At 38.9% G+C, this 17,158-nt stretch overlaps 1 protein-coding gene across 6 annotated transcripts in view; it reads left to right on the top strand.

Moving 5' to 3' along the window:
* PCYT1B (phosphate cytidylyltransferase 1B, choline) overlaps positions 1 to 17,158 on the top strand; it is a 177,632-nt gene that overhangs the window by 151,926 nt on the left and 8,548 nt on the right. The window contains exon 8 of one of the 6 annotated variants that reach the window (XM_082375809.1): positions 10,221 to 14,909. The exons of 3 other annotated variants lie outside the window; for them this stretch is intronic. In XM_082375809.1, the coding sequence (XP_082231935.1) occupies positions 10,221 to 10,247 (27 nt within the window). In that variant the 3' untranslated portion in view covers positions 10,248 to 14,909. 2 more of the 6 variants (XM_082375806.1, XM_082375801.1) reach the window with 2 other exon arrangements.

Raw genomic sequence — 17,158 nt, 5'->3', positions numbered from 1 at the left:
GACACCAAAAGCAGAGGCATCAAAAGCAAAAATAAACAAATGGGACTACACCAAAGTACAAAGCTTCTGTAGAGCAAAGGAAACCAACAAAACGAAAAAGCAACCTACCAAATGGGAGAAAATATTTGCAAATCATATCTGATAAGGGGTTAATATCTAAAAAATATATATATATATAAAACTTATACAACTCAACAAAAAACCTATGATCCAGCAAAATGAGATCATAGATACAGAGAACAGATTGGTGGTTGCCAAAGGCAGAGGATGGGGGGTGTGCAAAATGGGTGAAGGGGGTCAAAAGTATAAAATTTCAAAATAAGTCTTGGGGAACACACAGCACGCCTCAGGCTGTTCCAACATCACGCCGGCCTCTGCCGCCACAGGCTCGCCCTGCATTCCGTACCCCTCCCTCCCCCCAGCCTGAGTGAACCAGAGCCCCCTAATCAGCCCCTCCTTTAACCCCCTCTTGTCTGGGCAAAGAACAGATGCCAGAGGGCGACCGACATGCAGAGGCGGGGCCAAATCCAAAGCTGAACCCCAGGAACTGTGCGAACAAAGAAGAGAAAGGGAAATCTCTCCCAGCAGCCTCAGGAGCAGCGGATTAAATCTCCACAATCAACTTGATGTACCTGCATCTGTGGAATACCTGAATAGACAACGAATCAGCCCAAAATTGAGGCAGTGGACTTTGGGAGCAAATGTAGACTTGGGGCTTGCTGTATGCGACTGACTAGTTTCTGATTTATATGTTGATCTTAGTTTAGTTTTTAGCACTTGTTGTCATTGGTGGATTTGTTTACTGGTTTGGTTGCTCTTTTCTTTATTACTTTTTAATTTTAATAATATTAAAATTCTTTTTTATTTTAATAACTTTTATTTTATTTTACTCTATTTTATTTCTTTCTTTCTTTTTTTTCTCCCTTTTCTTCTGAGCCATGTAGCTGACAGGGTCTTGGTGCTCTGGCCGGGTGTCAGGCCTGAGCCTCGGAAGTGGGAGAGCCGAGTTCAGGACACTGGACCACCAGAGACCTCCTGGCTCCATGTAATATCAATTGGTGAGAGCTGTCCCAGAGATCTCCATCTCAACGCTAAGACCCAGCTCCACTCAACGACCAGCAAGTTCCAGTGCTGGACACCCCATGCCAAACAACTAGCAAGACAGGAACACAACCCCACCCATTAGCAGAGAGGCTGCCTAAAATCATAATAAGTTCACAGACACCCCAAAACACACCACCAGACTCGGTCCTGCACACCAGAAAGACAAGATCCAGCCTCATCCACCAGAACACAGGCACCAGTCCCCTCCACCAGGAAGCCTACACAACCCACTGAACCAACCTTACCCACTGGGGGCAGACACCAAAAACAACAGGAACTATGGACCTGCAACCTGCAAAAAGGAGACCCCCAAACACAGTAAGTTAAGCAAAATGAGAACACAGAGAAATACGCAGCAGATGAAGGAGCAAGGTAAAAACCCACCAGACCAAACAAATGAAAAGGAAATATGCAGTCTACCTGAATAAGAATTCAGAGTAATGATAGTAAAGATGATCCAAAATCTTGGAAATAGAATGGAGAAAATACAAGAAACGTTTAACAAGGGCCTAGAAGAACTAAAGAGCAAACAAACAGTGATGAACAACACAATAACTGAAATTAAAAATTCTCTACAAGGAAACAATAGCAGAATTACTGAGGCAGAAGGAGGGATAAGTGACCTGGAAGATAAAATAGTGGAAATAACTACTGCAGAGCAGAATAAAGAAAAAGAATGAAGAGACTTCAGGACAGTCTCAGAGACTTCTGGGACAACATTAAACACACCACCATTTGAATTATAGGGGTCCCAGAAGAAGAAGAGAAAAATGGACTGAGAAAATAATTGAAGAGATTATAGTTGAAAATTTCCCTAACATGGGAAAGGAAATAGTCAATCAAGTCCAGGAAGAGCAGAGAGTCCCATACAGGATAAATCCAAGGAGAAACACACCAAGACATATATTAATCAAACTGTCAAAAATTAAATACAAAGAAAAAATATTAAAAGCAGCAAGGGAAAAGCAACAAATAACATACAAGGGAATCACCATAAGGTTAACAGCTGATCTTTCAGCAGAAACTCTGCAAGCCAGAAGGCTGTGGCAAGACATATTTAAAGTGATAAAAGGGAAAAACCTACAACCAAGATTACTCTACCCAGCAAGGATCTCATTCAGATTTGACAGAGAAAGTAAAACCTTTACAGTCAAGCAAAAGCTAAGAGAATTCAGCACCACCACACCAGCTCTACAGCAAATGCTAAAGGAACTTCTCTAGGCAAGAAACACAAGAGAAGGAAAAGACCTACAATAACAAACCCAAAACAATTAAGAAAATGGTAATAGGAACATACATATCGATAATTACCTTGAATGTAAATGGATTAAATGCTCCAACCAAAAGATATAGACTGGCTGAGTGGATACAAAAACAAGACCCATATATATGCTGTCTACAAGAGACCCACTTCAGACCTAGGGACACATACAGACTGAAAGTGAGGGGATGGAAAAAGATATTCCATGCAAATGGAAATCAAAAGAAACCTGGAGTAGCAATACTCATATCAGATAAAATAGACTTTAAAATAAAGACTATTACAAGAGACAAAGAAGGACACTATATAATGATCAAGGGATCGATTCAAGAAGAAGATATAACAATTGTAAATATTTATGCACCCAACATAGGAGCACCTCAATACATAAGGCAAATGCTAACAGCCATAAAAGGGGCAATCAACAGTAACAATAATAGTAGGAGACTTTAACACCCCACTTTCACCAATGGACAGATCATCCAAAATGAAATAAATAAGGACACAAAAGCTTTAAATGACACATTAAACAAGATGGACTTAACTGATATTTGTAGGATATTCCATCCAAAAACAACAGAATACACTTTCTTCTCAAGTGCTCATGGAGCATTCTCCAGGATGGATCATATCTTGGGACACAAATCAAGCTTTGGTAAATTTAAGAAAATTGAAATCATATCAAGTATCTTTTCCGACAACAATGCAATGAGACTAGATATCAATTACAGGAAAAAAAACTGAAAAAATACAAACACATGGAGGCTAAACAATACGGTACTAAATAACCAAGAGATCACTGAATAAATGAAAGAGGAAATCAAAAACTACCTAGAAACAAATGACAATGAAAACACGACAACCCAAAACCTATGGGATGCAGCAAAAGCAGTTCTAAGAGGGAAGTTTATAGCAATAAAATCCTACCTCAAGAAACAAGAAAAATCTCAAATAAACAACCTAACCTTACACCTAAAGCAATTAGAGAAAGAAGAACGAAAAACCCCCAAAGTTAGCAGAAGGAAATAAATCATAAAGATCAGATCAGAAATAAATGAAAAAGAAATGAAGGAAACGATAGCAAAGATCAATAAAACTAAAAGCTGGTTCTTTGAGAAGATAAACAAAATTGATAAACCATTAGCCAGGCTCACCAACAAAAAAAAGGAGAAGACTCAAATCAGTAGAAGTAGAAATGAAAAAGGAGAAGTAACAAGTGACACTGCAGAAATACAAAGCATCATGAGAGATTACTACAAGCAACTATATGCCAATAAAATGGACAACCTGGAAGAAATGGACAAATTCTTAGAAAAGCACAACCTCCCGAGACTGAACCAGGAAGAAATAGAAAATATAAACAGACCAATCACAAGCACTGAAATTGAAACTGTGATTAAAAATCTTCCAACAAACAAAAGCCCAGGACCAGATGGATTCACAGGCGAATTCTATCAAATATTTAGAGAAGAGCTAACACCTATCCTTCTCAAACTCTTCCAAAATATTGCAGAGGGAGGAACACTCCCAAACTCATTCTGTGAGGCCACCATCACCCTGATACCAGACAATGATGTCACAAAAAAAAGAAAACTGCAGGCCAGTATCACTGATGAACATAGATGTGAAAGTCCTCAACAAAATACTAGCAAACAGAATCCAGCAGTGCATTAAAAGGATCATACACCATGATCAGGTGGGGTTTATCCCAGGAATGCAAGGATTCTTCAATATGGGCAAATCAATCAATGTGATACACTATATTAACAAACTGAAGCAGAAAAACCATATTATAATCTCAATAGACGCAGAAAAAGCTTTCAACAAAATTCAACACCCATTTATGATTAAAACTCTCCAGAAAGTAGGCATAGAGGGAACTTATCTCAACATAATAAAGGCCATATATGACAAACCCACAGCCAACATCATTCTCAATGGTGAAAAACTGAAAGCATTTCCACTAAGATCAGGAACAAGACAAGGTTGCCCACTCTCACCACTATTATTCAACATAGTTTTGGAAGTTTTAGCCCCAGCAATCAGAGACGAAAAAGAAATAAAAGGAATCCAAATCAGAAAAGAAGAAGTAAAACTGTCACTGTTTGCAGATGACATGATACTATACATGGAGAATCCTAAAGATGCTACCAGAAAACTACTAGAGCTAATCAATGAATCTGGTAAAGTAGCAGGATACAAAATTAATGCACAGAAATCTCTTGCATTCCTATACACTAATGATGAAAAATCTGAAAGAGAAATTAAGGAAACACTCCCATTTACCACTGCAACAAAAAGAATAAAATACCTAGGAATAAACCTACCTAAGGAGACAAAAGACCTGTATGCAGAAAACTATAAGACACTGATGGAAGAAATTAAAGATGATACAAACAGATGAAGAGATATACCATGTTCCTGGATTGGAAGAATCAACATTGTGAAAATGACTCTACTACCCAAAGCAATCTACAGATTCAGTGCAATCCCTGTCAAACTACCAATGGCATTTTTCACAGAACTGGAACAAAAAATTTCACAATTTATATGGATACACAAAAGACCCCAAATAGCCAAAGCAATCCTGAGAAAGAAAAATGGAGCTGGAGGAATCAGGCTCCCTGACTTCAGACTATACTACAGAGCTACAGTAATCAAGACAGTATGGTACTGGCACAAAAACAGAAATATAGATCAATCGAACAGGATAGAAAGCCCAGAGATAAACCTACACACATATGGTCACCTTATCTTTGATAAAGGAGGCAGAATATACAATGGAGCAACGATAGCCTCTTCAATAAGTGGTGCTGGGAAAACTGGACAGCTACATGTAAAAGGATGAAATTAGAACACTCCGTAGCACCATACACAAAAATAAACTCAAAATGGATTAAAGACCTAAATGTAAGGGCAGACACTATGAAACTCTTAGAGGAAAACATAGGCAGAACACTCTATGACATACATCACAGCAAGATCCTTTTTGACCCAGCTCCTAAAGAAATGGAAATAAAAACACAAATAAACAAATGGGACCTAATGAAACTTCAAAGCTTTTGCACAGCAAAGGAAACCATAAACAAGACCAAAAGACAACCCTCAGAATGGGAGAAACTATTTGCAAATGAAGCAACTGACAAAGGATTAATCTCCAAAATTTACAAGCACCTCATGCAGCTCAATAACAAAAAAACAAACAACCCAATCCAAAAATGGGCAGAAGACCTAAATAGACATTTTTCCAAAGAAGATATACAGAGTGCCAACAACACATGAAAGAATGCTCAACATCATTAATCATTAGAGAAATGCAAATCAAAACTACAATGAGATATCATCTCACACCAGTCAGAATGGCCATCATCAAAAAATCTAGAAACAATAAATGCTGGAGAGGGTGTGGAGAAAAGGGAACACTCTTGCACTGTTGGTGGGAATGTAAATTGATACATCCACTATGGAGAACAGTATGGAGGTTCCTTAAAAAACTAAAATAGAACTACCATACGACCCAGCAATCCCACTACTGGGCATATACCCTGAGAACACCATAATTCACAAAGAGTCATGTACCAAAATGTTCATTGCAGCTCTATTTACAATATCCAGGACATGGAAGCAACCTAAGTGTCCATCATCGGATGAATGGATAAAGAAGATGTGGCACATATATACAATGGAATATTACTCAGCCATAAAAAGAAACAAAATTGAGTTATTTGTAGTGAGGTGGATGAAGTTAGAGTCTGTCATACAGAGTGAAGTAAGTCAGAAAGAGAAAAACAAATACAGTGTGCTAACACATATATATGGAATCTAAGGAAAAAATAAAAAATAAAGAAAGGTCATGAAGAACCTAGTGGCAAGACGGGAATAAAGACATAGACCTACTAGAGAATGGACTTGAGGATATGGGGAGGGGAAAGGGTAAGCTGGGACAAAGTGAGAGTGTGGCATGGACATATGTACACTACCAAACGTAAAATAGCTAGCTAGTGGGAAGCAACTGCATAGCACAGGGAGATCAGCTCGGTGCTTTGTGACCACCTAGAGGGGTGGGATAGGGAGGGTGGGAGGGAGGGAGATGCAAGAGGGAAGAGATATGGGAACATATGTATAACTGATTCACTTTGTTATAAAGCAGAAACTAACACACCATTGTAAAGTAATTATACTCCAATAAAGATGTTAAAAAAAAGAGAAATGGAAATAAAAACAAAAATAAACAAATGGGACCTAATGAAACTTCAAAGCTTTTGCACAGCAAAGGAAACCATAAACAAGACGAAAAGACAACCCTCAGAATGGGAGAAAATATTTGCAAATGAATCAACGGACAAAGGATTAATCTCCAAAATATACAAGCAGCTCATGCAGCTCAGTATCAAAAAACAAACAATCCAATCCAAAAATGGGCAGAAGACCTAAATAGACATTTCTCCAAAGAAGATATACAGATTGCCAACAAACACATGAAAGAATGCTTAACATCACTAATCATTAGAGAAATGCAAATCAAAACTACAATGAGCTATCACCTCACACCAGTCAGAATGGCCATCATCAAAAAATCTAGAAACAATAAATGCTGGAAAGGGTGTGGAGAAAAGGGAACCCTCTTGCACTGTTGGTGGGAATGTAAATCGATACAGCCACTGTGGAGACCAGTATGGAGGTTCTTTAAAAAACTAAAAATAGAACTACCATATGACCCAGCAATCCCACTACTGGGCATATACCCTGAGAAAACCATAATTCAAAGAGTCATGTACCACAATGTTCATTGCAGCTCTATTTACAATAGCCAGGACATGGAAGCAACCTAAGTGTCTATCGACAGACGAATGGATAAAGAAGATGTGGCACATATATACAATGGAATATTACTCAGCCATAAAAAGAAACGAAATCGAGTTATTTGTAGTGAGGTAGGTGGACCTAGAGTCTGTCATACGGAGTGAAGTAAGTCAGAAAAACAAATACCGTATGCTAACACATATATATGGAATCTAAAAAAAAAATGGTTCTGAAGAACCTAGGGGCAGGACAAGAATAAAGATGCAGACATAGAGAATGGACTTGAGGACACTGGGATGGGGAAGGGTAAGCTAGGAAGAAGTTAGAGAGTGGCATTGACATATATACACTACCAAGTGTAAAGTAGATAGGTAGTGGAAAGCAGCCGCATAGCACAGGGAGATTAGCTTGGTTCTTTGTGACCCTAGAGGGGTGGGTTAGGGAGGGTGGGAAGGAGACGCAAGAGGGAGGGGATATGGGGATGTATGTATACGTATAGCTGATTCACTTTGTTATACAGCAGAAACTAACACAACAATGTAAAGCAATTTTACAATTTTATAAAGCAATTTTATTATACTCCAATAAAAATGTTAAGAAAAAAAAGAAACTATTGCCTAATCTAAAGTCTTACAGATTTACACCAATGTTTCCTCTAAGATCCATTTTGAGTTAATTTTTATATGTGGTATGAACTAAGGTTCAAATTTATTCTTTTGCATATGGATATCCATTGTCTATCACCATTTGTTGATAAGGATACTCTTGACATCCTTGTTGAAAATCAATTTACTTTTGATATATGGGTTTATTTCTAAGTGTTGTCATCTTAATAATATTAAATCTTCCAATTCATGAACATAGGATGTCTCTCCATTTACTTAGGTCTTTAGTTTCTTTCAACAATGATTTGCAGTATACAAGTCTTATATTCATTGATTAAATTTACTCATAAATATTTTTTTCTTTTTGTTATTTTAACTGGATTTAAAAAAATTTTTAGATTGTTTATTGCTAATGTATAGAAATACAATTGATTTTTTTCTATATTCTTAAAATAAAAAGTCCTGGAGATGTAATGTGCAGCATGGTAATAGTTAATAATACTCTTGCCTATTTGAAAGTAGATCTTAAAAGTTCTCATCACAGAAATTTGCAGCCATTTATGGTAACAGATTAACAAGACTTATTGTGATCATTTATATATATATACACACACACACACACACACATATATATGTACATATTATAGGTGTGTTATATATATATATGTTGTACACCTGAAACTAATATAACATATGTAAATTATACCTCAAAAATATAAACATGAACATAGACTTTTTTCCTCTGTTGTTTACTGCTATATCCTCAGGGTTTAGATTAATTCTCAAACCATACATAGTGTGCTGTCGGTAAATGTTTGCTGAAGCAATGAATCTTTTGTGAGCTTTCAGATTCTCCATGCCAGGAAAACCCTCCATAATATTTTGTAATAGACAAAATGTTTCTTTTCAACACCATCTTAGAAATACTTTAGCCATGCTAGCAAAAACAAAAACAAAAAAACCCCATCATATGTATATGCATACACATGTACATATACATATATACACACATATACAGTTATTTATACATACCTCATTTTGTTTATCCATTCATCCATCGATAGACATTTAGAGTGTTTCCACTTTTTGGCTATAAACATTACTATACAAATATCTATTTAAGTCTCTGCTTTCAAGTCTTTTTGGGTATATACCCAGAAGTAGAATTGCTAATCACATGATAATTCTCTTTTTAAGTTTTTTGAGGAACTGCCATACTGTTTTCCATAGTGGCTGCACCATTTTACATTCCCTCAGCAACGCACAAAAGTTCTAATTTCTCCAGCACGTGTTGTTTTCTGTTTGTTTCTTATAATAGCCATTTTCATGGCATTGCTAAGTTTTAAGACTTAATTTTGAGAAAAGAAGTATAAAATTCAGTTCGTGGATCTGAACTAGATTTCCCACTTGTCTTTTGGACAGTTTGAAAAATTTGTCGTCCAACAAATACTCAAGTAAAACATGAGTAAGCATGGAAAGCTTCCTACTATGAAAGTTATGGAGAGCTGGTCATGAGCAGGGGCTCACTTCCTAGCTGGGTAGCCTTGAGCAAGTTCATTTACCTCTCAGCCACTTCCTAGGGTTGTTGGGGGGATTAAATTTTCTCATACTTTAAAGCCCTTTTTAACAGTGCCAGGTACCCAGGGCACGTGTCGGGCACTGTTTCAGGGTGAGTTGTTGCTTATTGATTTGCACAGAACTGAAACTTCTCCATGAGTTTCATGTTGATTATCAGAGGTCCAAACTATGCGTAACTAGGATATTTTTTATCTCCTTTTTGGTGGTGCCAGAATATATCTGAAACACTGAAACCTTTAAAGGCATTTGTCAAGACATTTACTGCCTTACTAGATATTAAGAACATTTTTTTTAAAAGGGAAAACATTGTAGGAGGGGAAATAGAAAATTATTTTCATGTGGACAGGACTATAAATGGGATTGTTTTCTTGGGAGAAAACTTTATAAATGGAAACCTCTTAATACAGCAAAAGACTGAATTTAAATTCAGTCTTTTCTCTTTGAAAATGCCATGCCACGGTCTTCATTATTTGTTATATTTCTTAAGTGCTTTTCTTCCCAGGAAGCTCATTACAAACTGTCTCCTGACCTGATTCAATTCAGCTCCTTCGCAGGGGAACCACCCTTCAAAATGTACCAGAAACAGATCAGAGAGCTTGCAAATCTAGTTGTTTTGCGTGGATACTGCATTTTATAAAGTGTGACACCACTGTTTATCCTTAAGGGTTCAAATAATTTCATCCCCTTAGGCAGAATATTCAGTTATGAGGTTGAGTCAAACTATAGTAGACAAGTTGTAGATTCCTTAGAAAGTGGGCTTCTAATGGAAATGCTAACAATCCATTAACAGCAGGAGGGCTAGTGGCTGCCACTAAAAATATACTTAAAGATTACAGTAATAAAAACACATATTTTAAAATGCCTGCTAGGGGCTTCCCTGGTGGTACAGTGGTTGAGAATCTGCCTGCCAATGCCAGGGACACGGGTTCGAGCCCTGGTCCGGGAAGATCCCACATGCCACGGAGCAACTAAGCCCGTGCGCCACAACTACTGAGCCTGCGCTCTAGAGCCCGCGAGCCACAACTACTGAGCCCATGTGCCACAACTACTGAAGCCCACGCGCCTAGAGCCCGTGCTCCGCAACAAGAGAAGCCACTGCAATGAGAAGCCTGCGCACTGCAACGAAGAGCAGCCCCTGCTCGCCTCAACTAGAGAAAGCCCGCACATGGCAACGAAGACCAACGCAGCCAAAAATAAAATAAATTTTAAAAAAAATTAAAAAATAAAAATGCCTGTTAGAAGTTCAAGGATTTTTTTTTTTCACATTGCCATTAATAATAGGCCACCCTATCCTTTTGGCATTTGATTTTGTCTCATAAATGGGCTTAATCTAAATTAATGCTGTTGTACTACAGCTTTTTTTTCTGTTTGATTTTGAGGGGTTTGGATGTCTTTTGGCAGAATTATCAGTGCCTTTAATGGAAGATGAATAATCGGTGTACTCGTAGAATTATGGAATTTTAAATCTGGAAAGGATCTCAGTGATCAGCAAGTCATCTCTCTTGTATCTGCTAGAGGAGATTTGAGCTCCTAAAAAGTAATGGGCTAGAACTTAAAAAGGGAAAATGACTGCGGGGGAATTGATGTTGTGCCTGAGGCCTTAGTATTTTCTTACCTGTGACATTATTGCAATGCCCTTTGGCCTAATCTCCTTGCCTCAATTATCTTTCTTTCTTCCTACCGTATCTTTCTTTGATGGTAAAAATAGTATGTTCATTGTAGAACTATTAGAAAGTGAAGAAAATAATAAAAGAGACTAAAAATCACCTCTAGCCTCATCACCCAGAGTAGTCACTGCTAATATTTGGCGGGTATTGCCCCCATTTTTTTTCCATCTACATGTATATATTTCCTTTTACAAAATTGGGTTCATGCAGAACATACTATTCTAAAATCATTTTTACTTTGCAATAGCTCATGAACATTTTCTCACATTACTGAATATTCTTTAAGGACTTGATTTTCATCAGCTGCTTAGTGTATAATCTCAGAGCTGTGCAAGATTTCTCTAACCTGTTTAGGGAGTTTGACGTTTTGTCCATTGACACTGCGATGAATATCCATGTACACAGATTTACATCTCTGATTGTCTCCTCAGGAAAAAAAGTTTTTGTGCCTATTGCCCAATTACCCCTCCGAACGACACTACTCTTTTACCCTTCCACCAGCAGTAACAGGAGTGTAGTCTTTTTCCTGAGCCCTCACCAACACTGGCCATTACAAATTTAAAAAAAAATTTTGGGGGGAGTGACATCATCAAGATGGCAACATAGGTCATTCCTGACTTTGTTCTCCCTCACAAGAAGAACTAACAACTATTCACAGAGAAGACACCACTGAGAGAATCCTAGAACACTTGGGTGAGGCTGAAGGACCCCCTGCACCACAGAGACCAAGACAGGTGGCATTAGAAGGGTAAGAGGAGCTGCTACGTGCTCACCGCACTGCCCCTCCCCCAGGCCAGCATGGCACCGTGGAGAAATCTCCCCCAAGCCTCTGGTTCCTCCAGTGGCGAAAGAGGCCCAGATGGACATCCAGCTCTCCCAGCACTGTGGGTTCTTTCTTGCGAGACCATCTCTGGTCTTAACCCCATGGAGATTGCAAAGGAATCTGAAGGACTTGACCACTGAGAATCTCATCATGCCACAACCAGCACTCTGATCTTGGCGGACCAAGTTCCTATGTGCAGTGCCCAAGTAGTAGCCCCAGCCAGCCACTCTGTCCATCTGCAGAGTCAAGTCATTGGCACCGTCTGACCTGGGAACTCAGTGGAGTCCAAGTCTGTCTGATTTGGGTCCTCAAACAAAGATATTTGGCCCTGGAGCCCGGTCTGTCCCCACGCAGGGGAGCTGAGTTTTAACCCCCACTGACTGCTGAGTGACGCTCCCAGCCCCACCCAACCAGAAAGCCTGGCCAGAACACCTGGGAAGCTGCATAGCCTGGCAATACTTGAGCACAGAGTCTGGCAGGCAGAGCTGACAGACAGCAGAGCAAAGCCAGTGGCTGTGTTCAGCTAGGGAACTTAGGGTGCAGGTCAGCTTGAATCAAGACCACCAACAAAGAGCCTTTCTGGCCTTGGAATTATTTCTCCCACAGTGCCCAGGAAGGGAACCTAATTCACAGCCCCACTCATTGCTGAATACACCTTGCAGCCCACCCGACCATGGAATCTAACTAGAGCACATGGGAAGCTGCCTAGCCCATCCAACAACCCTGCGTACAGTGGCACTTGAACAGAGCAAAACTGGTGGCCCTGTCTGGCCAGGGAATTCAGTACACACTCTTGCCTGGCTCAGGTCCCCAGACAACAAGCCATACAGGCCCTGGGGCCTATTCTGCTGCCCCACCAGGGAAGAGAAGCTAATTCATAGCCCCACCTACTGCTGAGTATAGTACCCAGTCATGACCATCTAGTAATCCTGACCAGAAAACCCAGGAAGCTGTGGAGCCCAACCTACAGCCTCACTTGTGCAGGGAACCAAATCAGCAGTCCTATCTAACTGTTCTCAGGCAGCAGCAAGCCCTCCCTGCCCCATCACCTCAGAACTTGGGCAGTGGCCTCACCCCAAAATAAACCCTGATAGCAAACCATTCCTGCCCAAGGATGTTACCAGCAAACACATCCAGAAACCCAAACTGAGCTGACTGTCTCTGCCAAAGCACACATGTAAAGTCTGGAAGAGAAGACCACTTACTCATATGTGCATATACCAATGTAAGAAATCAAGGATCATGAAAAATCTGGTTAATATGACAGCAAAGGAAACTAATAAAGCTCCAATTACTGACCCTAAAGAAATGGACATCTCAGAACTTTCAGACAGAGAATTCAGAATAATCCTCCTAAAGAAGTTTAGTGAACTACAAGCACACAGACAACAAAATTAGGAAAACCATACATGAACAAAATGAGAAACTCAGCAAAGAAATAGGATCAAAAAAAAAAACAAAAAACCCCAAACAGAAACCCTAGAGCTGAAAAATACAATGACTGAAGAACTCAACAATGAGCTTCAAAAGCAGACTCTACTAGGCACAAGAAACCTAGAAGTCAAGTCCAGTTGGGAGCAAAAAGAAAAAAACAATGAAGAAGATTGAATAAAACCTATGGGACTTACAGGACACAATCAAAAGAAACAGTATGTGCATTATGGGAATTCCAGAAGGAGAAGATAAAGAGAAAGAGACAAAGTGTATTATTTAAATCAGTAATGGCTGAAAACTTCCCACAACTTGGGAGAGAAAGGGACATCCAGATCCATAAGGCACAAGGGACACCAAATAGGTTAAACATGAGTAGGGCTACACTGAGATTATAATTAAATTGTCAAAAGTCAAAGACAAAGAATTTTGAAAGCAGCAAGAGAAAAGAGAAGTTACCAACACTGGAACTCTCATAAGACTTCTGGTAGATTTCTCAAAAGAAACGTTTCATGTCAGGAGAGAATGGAATGGTATATTCAAATTTTTGAAAAAAACCATCAACCAAGAATTCTATGCCTGGCAAAGCTATCCTTCAGAAATGAAGGAGAGATAAAGGTATTCCTGAAGAAACAAAACCTGAGGGAGTTTATCACCACTAGATCTGCCTTACAAGAAAGGCTAAAGGGAGTTCTTTGAGTAAAAGGACACTAAATAACATCATAAAACATAAGAAGGTAGCATAAAACTCACTGGTAATGGTAAGTATATAGTCAAAGTTAGATTCTGTAATGTGGTAACAGTGGTACATAATTCACTTATAACTGTATGTTAAAAGTTAGAAAACAGGACTTCCGTGGTGGTGCAGTGGTTGAGAATCCACCTGCCAATGCAGGGGACATGGGTTTGATCCCTGGTCTGGGAAGATCCCACATGCCTGTGCACCACAACCATGGAGCCTGTGCTCTAGAGCCTGTGAGCCACAACTACTGAGGCCGCGTGCCACAACTACTGAAGCCCGCACGCCTAGAGCCCATGCTCTGCAACAAGAGAAGCCACTGCAATGAGAAGCCTGCCCACCACAACAAAGAGTAGCCCCCACTCGCCACAACTAGAGAAAGCCTGCACACAGCAACGAAGACCCAATGAAGCCATAAATAAGTAAATAAATAAGTAAATAATACTTTAAAAAGTTAGAAAACATAGTAAAAATAACCATGACTACAATAACTTGATATTGGTTACACAATATTTAATAATATATCAACTGTCCAGCAACAATAACCTAAAATGTGAGGGAGAGGACAAGCAAAAGTAAAGTTTAGGAAGTCTATTGAACTTAAGTCATTATCAGTTTAAAATAGGGTGTTATTATTTTAATATAGTCTATGTAAGCCTCATGGTAATGATAAGGCAAAAACGTGTAGTATTTACACAAAAGAACATGATAAAGTTGTCAAAGCATACTGATACCAAAAGACATCAAAACACACACAAAAAACACAGCAAGATATGAAACAAGGAACAGAGGAACTACAAAACAGCCAGAAAACAATTAACAAAATGGCAATAAGTCCTTCCCTATCAATAATTACTTTTAACATAAATGGAGCTAGATTCTGCAATCAAAAGATACAGAATGGTGGGCTTCCCTGGTGGCGCAGTGGTTGAGAATCTGCCTGCCAATGCAGGGGACACGGGTTCGAGCCCTGGTCTGGGAAGATCCCACGTGCCGCGGAGCAGCTGGGCCCGTGAGCCACAATTACTGAGCCTGCGCGTCTGGAGCCTGTGCTCCGCAACAAGAGAGGCCCCGATAATGAGAGGCCCGCGCACCGCGATGAAGCGTGGCCCCCGCTTGCCACAACTAGAGAAAGCCCTTGCACAGAAACGAAGACCCAACACAGCCATAAAAAAAAAAAAAAAAGATACAGAATGGCTAAATGGATTTAAAAAAAAAAACAAGATCCAACAATACGTTGCCCACAAGAGGTTCACTTTAACCTTAAAGACACACAAAGACTGAAAATAAAGGGGTGGAGCTCGATATTAAAAAAACAAACAACCCAATCCAAAAATGGGCAGAAGACCTAAATAGACATTTCTCCAAAGAAGACATACAGATGGCCAAGAAGCACATGAAAAGCTGCTCAACATCACTAATTATTAGAGAAATGCAAATCAAAACTACAATGAGGTATCACCTCACACCAGTTAGAATGGGCATCATCAGAAAATCTACAAGCAACAAATGCTGGAGAGGGTGTGGAGAAAAGGAAACCCTCTTGCACTGTTGGTGGTAATGTAAATTGATACAGCCACTATGGAGAACAGTATGGAGGTTCCTTAAAAAACAAACTGAAAATAGAATTACCATATGACCCAGCAATCCCACTAATGGGCATATACCCAGAGAAAACCATAATTCAAAAAGACACATGCACCCCAATGTTCATTGTAGCACTATTTACAATAGCCATGTCATGGAAGCAATCTAAATGCCCATCGACAGACGAATGGATAAAGAAGATGTGGTACATATATACAATGGAATATTACTCAGCCATAAAAAGGAACGAAATTGGGTCATTTGTAGAGATGTGGATGGATCTAGAGACTGTCATACAGAGTGAAGTCAGTCAGAAAAAGAAAAACAAATATCGTATATTAACGCATATATGTGGAACCTAGAAAAATGGTACAGATGAACCGGTTGGCAGGGCAGAAATAGAGGCACAGATGTAGAGAACAAATGTAGGGACACCAAGGGGGAAAGTGGTGGGGGTGGTGGTGGTGGTGGGGGTGGGGGTGGGATGAACTGGGAGATTGGGATTGACATGTATACACTAATATGTATAAAATAGATAACTAATAAGAACCTGCTGTATAAAAAAATAAAATTAAATTAAAAAACTAAAAAATAATAAAATTTAAAAAAACAAACAGAAAAAAAAAGAAAAGAAAGGGGTGGAAAAAGATAATCCAAGCAAATGGTATATTTTAAGAAGTCAGGGGTAGGTGTACTTACATGAGACAAAATAGACTTTATAGTAAAAATAGTACAAAGAGACAAAGAATGTCATCATACAATGATAAAGGGGTCAATCCATCAAGAAGATATAATAATTGTAGATATTTATGCATCCAGCGTTGGAGCACCCAAATATATAAAGCAGACCTAAATTGAGAAACAGCAATACAATAATAGTTGGGGACTTTAATACCCCACTCTCAACAATGGATAGATCATCCACACAGGGAATCAATAAGGAAACAGTGGATATAAACAGTGCTGTAGATCAACTGAACCTAAGAGACATATACAGGATATTCTATCCAATAACAGCCGAATATACACTCCTAAGTGCATGTGGAACATTTTTTAGAATAGAACATATGTTAGGCCACAAAACAAGTTTAAGCAAATTTAAGAATATTGAAATCATACCAAGTATCTTCTCTGACCACAATGGTATGAAATTAGAAATCAGTAACAGGAAGAAAACTAGAAAATTCACAAATACATGGAAATTAAATAATACTCTCCTGACCCATCAAAGAAGAAATGAAAGGGGAAATAATGTATCTTGAGACAGATGAAAAATGGAAATGCTACATACCAAAACTTATGGCATGCACCAAAAGCAATTCTAAGAGGGAAGTTCATAGCAATAAATGCCTACATTAAGAAATAAAAGTCTCAAATAACATAACTCTATACCTTAAGGAACCAGAAAGAGCAGAACAAACTGAGCCCAAAGTTAGCAGAAGGAAGGAAATAAAGATTAGAGCAGAAACAAATGAGATGGAGAATAGGAAGACAATAGAAAAGATTAACAACACTTTAACAAAACTAAGAGTTAGTCCTTGGAAAAGATAAACAAGGTTG

This window comes from Balaenoptera borealis, assembly GCF_965194805.1.
Source record: "Balaenoptera borealis genome assembly, chromosome: X".
In the NCBI taxonomy this organism is placed as follows: Eukaryota; Metazoa; Chordata; class Mammalia; order Artiodactyla; family Balaenopteridae; genus Balaenoptera; species Balaenoptera borealis.
This window is presented reverse-complemented; position numbering and strand designations above follow the sequence as displayed.